This window comes from Phalaenopsis equestris, unplaced genomic scaffold (assembly GCF_001263595.1).
Source record: "Phalaenopsis equestris unplaced genomic scaffold, ASM126359v1 Scaffold000224, whole genome shotgun sequence".
NCBI classification, from domain to species: domain Eukaryota; kingdom Viridiplantae; phylum Streptophyta; class Magnoliopsida; order Asparagales; family Orchidaceae; genus Phalaenopsis; species Phalaenopsis equestris.
Window position 1 is genome coordinate 3,612,418 of NW_018164666.1, and position 5,788 is coordinate 3,618,205.

Genomic DNA, 5,788 nt, shown 5'->3' on the forward strand with positions numbered 1-5,788 from the left:
ATGCTTCCCATTTTTCTGACGGATGAGAATGTTACCTTTGCCTTTCACCTCTATCTTGGACTCATCTCCAAAAGACACATTGCCGCTTACTGATTCGTCAAGCTCTACGAACATGCTTCGTCTCCCACACATATGGTTGCTTGCACCGGTGTCCAGGTACCATGTACTATCTTCACATCTTTCATTATCATTATATGCTAGAAGTAGAGTGTCATCTTCTTCTCTTTTTTCTTCAATGTAGTTGACTCTTTCATTAACTTTGTACTTAGGTGATCTACATTCTTTCGCATAATGCCCGAACTTGTTACAATTATAGCACTTAATTTGAGATTTATCATACCTCGAGTTTGAGCGCCCTTGACCACGTCCTCTTGTAGATCTTTCTCCTTTCTCATAGTTATTGTTGGTACTCCATCCTTGCTTTCTAGGATGACCTCGTCCTTGTCCACTACTTCTTCCATGTTGGCTTCTAATGTTGTTGAAGCTTTCATCTTTCTGAGTTGGTTGGAGATTCCTCTTGAGAAGTTGTTCGGCAATCTCTTCATTCATCTTCTTCTTCTCTTCATGGGCTTGCAATGAACCCAGAAGTTGCTCTATCGTCATGACTTGTAAGTCCTTCGTCTCTTTGATAATGGTTGTGATACTATCAAATTTTGAATCTAACGATCGAAGAATCTTTTCCATGATAGCCACATCTTCTAACTTCTCACCATTTCTTTTTAGTTGATTGAAAATGGTAATGACTTTAGAAAAGTAATCGGAGACCAACTCACCTTCTTTCATATGAAAAACATCAAATTGACTTCTTAAAGTTTAAAGTCGTACCTTTTTAACCTTCTCTTCTCCCTTATACGAAACCTCGAGCTTCCCATGCTAGTTTGGCCGAAGTAGCACTTGAGATCTTCTCAAAACCATCTTCATCTAAAGCTTGATAGATGAGGAAGAGAGCCTTCTTGTCTCTCTTTCGCAAGTCTCGTAAGTTATCCTTTTGTGTTGTGGATAGAACAGACTCATCACTTGGCTCATCGTAGCCTTTCTCCACAATCTCCCAAACGTCATGCGCTCCAAGGAGTGTCTTCATCTTAATACTCCAATTGTCGTAGATGTTTTCCTTAAACATCGGGACTTGGAACGAAACCATGCCACCTTTTGTCATTGCTCTGTAATGGAACCTTTAGGCTCTGATACCACTTTGTTGGAATGGAAAAGCTTTTAGGAAATGACAAAGGCTAAAAACACAACTTATGGAAGAAGCTTCACTCTTATTTATCACCTTTACTTTGCTTGATACAAACTCAAAGACTCCACCCCTATTTATACTAGTGACACATCCTAAATTAATGGCTAGGATTGTGCCACCACAATTCTAATTCAATGGTTACAAATAAATCAACACCTACCACACAATCACCTACCACACCTACTACACAATAATTTCATACCTACCACATATTCTAGAATAAGCTTCTAGAAATTAAACTTTATTTAAACAAATAAAACCAAATTTATATTTCAACACAAACATCATGCTTATTATTTCAGCCCAGTTCTGAGATTGTTTTATGTGGATGCAGGGATGAACAACCGAGTTCCTGATTTCGTCTTCCTAGCTCATCCAGTTGATGCCGTGTCCTCCATGCATGTATCTTTCGCCTTCCGCTCTTTCAGTTCCATGCCCTTCAGAATTTTGCCTTTCATCCCCGTACTCTGGCCGGGGGCCTTGCTCATCATGCTGCTAATGTGGGCGTGTTCCAAAACCTTTCTTCTTTCCTTCTACAATCTCAATGGCCGATTGCACCAGTATTGGGTGGTGCCCAGACATGGCTTTCAGGTTAGTTATAATATCTTTGTCCTCTTCATATTTTTTAATCCTGAACTTTACTTTTTTAACATTTATACCAACCAAATCTTTCACTTCACATTAAAAAAAAACCCATCATTTTAACTTCTAAAATGTGCAATACACCTTTTTATGCATTGGCAAGGTGGCATGTATATAAAAATTAAAGTTTATGAACTGTTAGATATGTAAATACATAGGAACTCAGTCGTATGTATGCAAATCTTTCTAAAATTTATAATTGTTGTTTTTTTGCAGTACTTCCTGCCTTTTGCTAAGAAGGGCATCAATGATCAGATTGAGAGGGCTATACTGAGAGCAGATAGGATGGGAGTCAAGGTGATTAGCCTAGCAGCACTAAATAAGGTACTTCTACCTTATTCATATATCTAAACATTTCTAGTCATTTTTCTTAATTTAATGTCATGAAATTAACACTAAAATGTTTTCAAAAATACATATTTAGTTAATCATACTTATTTTGCCTTTTTTTAAATTTTTTTTGGCAGAAAGAAGCACTCAATGGCGGTGGGACTTTGTTTGTCAACAAACATCCCAATCTGAAGGTTAGAGTTGTCCATGGCAACACTCTAACAGCTGCTGTGATTCTTAATGAGATCCCTAAGGATGTGAAAGAGGTCTTCCTAACTGGTGCTACTTCTAAGCTTGGAAGGGCTATTGCCTTATACTTATGCAGGAGGAAAGTCCAAGTCATGGTAAGCACTAAATTTGTATTAAGATCCACATACTTCCAACTATTTTATATGATCATTCACTCTACCTGTTTTGTGCAATATCAAAATTATTTTTGTTATCTTCTGACTCACTCTTATTATTGTTGCAATATCAGATGCTGACACTTTCTACTGAAAGATTCCAATCAATACAGAAGGAAGCTCGTGAAGATTGCCAGCAATACCTGGTCCAAGTCACAAAATACCAAGCCGCGAAAAATTGCAAGGTTTGAGATGACTAACCAAGCCTATATTCTGAAGGAATATTTACATACAGACAACTCAATTTCTATGTATTTATATGCATATTTAACACCAAAACTTCAGTTTTTACATACACATCACTATTCCTATGCATGAAAAGATAAATTTCATTTTTTTTAAGTTAAAATGGTGGCATTTTTTATGTGATATGAGAAATTTAGGTCTTGTAAGTGTAAAAATTGAAGTTTAGGTGTTAGATATGTAAAGACATAGGAATTGGGTGGTATGTATAAATGCCCCTGTTCTAAAATAAGAAACTGATAATTGTACATATTAGAAATATGTAACCGACTAACACCATTATGCAATGGCCATAGACGTGGATTGTTGGCAAGTGGATTACATTTAGCGAGCAGCGGTTCGCTCCGAAAGGAACTCACTTCCACCAATTTGTAGTCCCTCCAATCATAGGCTTTCGACGCGACTGCACCTATGGGAAACTAGCGGCAATGAAGCTCCCCATGGACGTGCAAGGCCTCGGCATGTGTGAGGTAATTTTCAGCATTCAAAAATAGTAGAGGAGCTATTCATATAAACAAACTTTTCTCTTCAGAAAAATTACAAATGATACAATACACACTCAACCCCATTTAGCGGGATAAATGCTTGTTATTGTTGTTATTGTGCAGTATACGCTCGATCGAGGAGTGGTGCATGCTTGCCATGCAGGAGGAGTGGTGCATTTTCTTGAAGGCTGGACACATCATGAGGTTGGCGCGATCGATGTTGATCGAATAGATATTGTGTGGAATGCAGCACTCAAGCATGGTTTAAGGCCAGTTTGATGTGAAAGAAATTTTAAAATCCTTGCTGTCTACTTCCTCTTTGCTCCAGTTATTCATTTGTAACAGTGGGAACTTTAGCTTGTCACAGAAAACATTAGATTGCTTAATTGTTACCTTGAATTTAATTTTCTACATTGCATGTCTAAAAATAGAATTGTGGCTTGGGAGTTGTGAAGGCTTTAGTTTCATTCATATCCTTCCTAGATTAACACAGTTCATTTTTTCATAGGAAATTTTACATATATACCCCAAAATTCTATTGTATTTACTATATTCAGGACATAAAGTTTGATATTTATAGTTATAACCTAAGCATGAAAATGTGTATTTTATTTGTGAGCAAAAAAGTGAACTGTTTAACTGTTAGCATGAGTTGAATTTCTCGTGTCATATCTCAACAAAGAAGCAGGATGGCATAAAAGTCGAGCCCTCGTTTGTTTTATTCACTTTAAATTTACTAAGACATTCTAATTTGTTTTATAAGGCTTTTGAAGACACCATAAGCTTATGCAATTCATTGGCGCCTTTTTAGCCATTTGTTAGCAACTAATGTGTCTTAATAGGTTGCTAAATTCTTCTATATATTTTGCTATGTATTAGCTATAACCATGATCATTTCACTTGGCATGCTTTTGGGCTAGATGGACTATGAATAGTTAAATTAATCAAGACATACCAAGCTGCTAAAGGTGAAAAATATCTAAGACATAGCATAGCATGTGTCTAGGTGTTTAATGATATGATTGATTTATTATTTATCCTAATAATTTCTCAATTATGATGAAATTTAAAAATAAAATATGAAAATTATTTTAATTATGCTGATAAACTTCATAAGAAATGTTTTCTAAAATTAAGCATAAGTAATGCTCTATGTGTTTTCAAATATGTGCAAATTTTAAGTAATTTTTTTAAAAATTTATATGTAAATATTGATCTAGCATGTGATGTGTCATCATTGGGCTTTTAAGGTGCCAATAAGTTTTTGGGTACCTTGGCGAATATCCAGCCCCTTAGGAGAACTATGAAATACGTCATGGAGTTCCTTACATACCAGAAGTGGGTTGGGCCACTATGCATTCTTCTCTAGCAACTGCAAACATTCAACAAGTTCAAGCAATGCAAGAACTTGTTGATAGGAACTGGCTTGGTCAACATATCAGCTACATTCTCATCAGTATGAACCTTCTGCAACAGTATCTCCCCAGAAGCAATCAATTCTCTGATCTTGTGATACCTAACATCAATGTGTTTGGTTCTCGCATGGTACGTCTGGTTCTTAGCCAGATAAATAGCACTCTGACTGTCGCACTGCAACTGAACTCCACCTTGCTCAACGCCCAGTTCCTTTACAAGCCCAGCAAGCCATAAGACTTTTTTTGCAGCTTCAGCTACTGCTATGTACTGAGCTTCAGTTGTAGATAATGCCACAAAAGACTAAATTATTGATTTCCAACATATAGGCCCTCCTCCAAATCAGTCTGAATCAACATACCCCACAACTGAAGGATCATTCTGCTGACTGCCAAAAATAATTTTATGTCCTACAATACCCTTTAGATACCTAAAAATTCACTTGACTGTTTCCCAATGTCGCCTTCTAGGTTTAACATGCATTTGCAGACTTGACTAACAACATGAGTCAAATCAGGACGAGTACATACCATTGCATACATCAAGCAACCAACTGCACAAGCATATGGAATCTTTGCAATGTCCCATTTTTGTATCTGTCTTAGAACACTGTTCTGAAGAAAACTTAAAATGATTTGCTAAAGGAGTACTTACAGGCTTTGATTTGCTTATCTCAAACCTTTCCAGCACTTTCTCAACATAGTCTCGTTGAGATAGACATAATTATCTTGAGCCTCTGTCTCGATGAATCTCCATTCCAAGAATCTTCTTTGTATGACCCAAGTCTTTCATGTCAAATTCCTAGCTCAATAAAGCTTTCAAACCACAGACATCATTCATATTCTTTGCAACAATCAGTATATCATCAACATACAGTAACACAAAAATAATAGAAGCATCATCAAGGCTCTTCACATAAACACAACAATCATACTCACATCTCTTGTAGCCAATCTGAATCATGTAGGAGTCGAACCGCTTGTACCATTGTGTTGGAGACTGTTTTAACCCATACAATAATTTCCTTAACC

General features: G+C 36.6%; 1 protein-coding gene across 2 annotated transcripts in view; it reads left to right on the top strand.

Annotated features, from left to right (window-relative positions):
• LOC110023476 (protein ECERIFERUM 3-like) overlaps positions 1-3,777 on the top strand; it is a 21,017-nt gene extending 17,240 nt beyond the window's left edge. For both annotated transcript variants that reach the window (XM_020722917.1, XM_020722918.1), the window contains 6 exons: positions 1,575-1,831; positions 2,099-2,206; positions 2,350-2,556; positions 2,691-2,801; positions 3,156-3,329; positions 3,468-3,777. In XM_020722917.1, the coding sequence (XP_020578576.1) occupies positions 1,575-1,831; positions 2,099-2,206; positions 2,350-2,556; positions 2,691-2,801; positions 3,156-3,329; positions 3,468-3,623 (1,013 nt within the window). In that variant the 3' untranslated portion in view covers positions 3,624-3,777. The remainder of the gene's footprint in view (positions 1-1,574; positions 1,832-2,098; positions 2,207-2,349; positions 2,557-2,690; positions 2,802-3,155; positions 3,330-3,467) is intronic.
• The last annotated feature ends 2,011 nt before the right edge of the window (positions 3,778-5,788 follow it).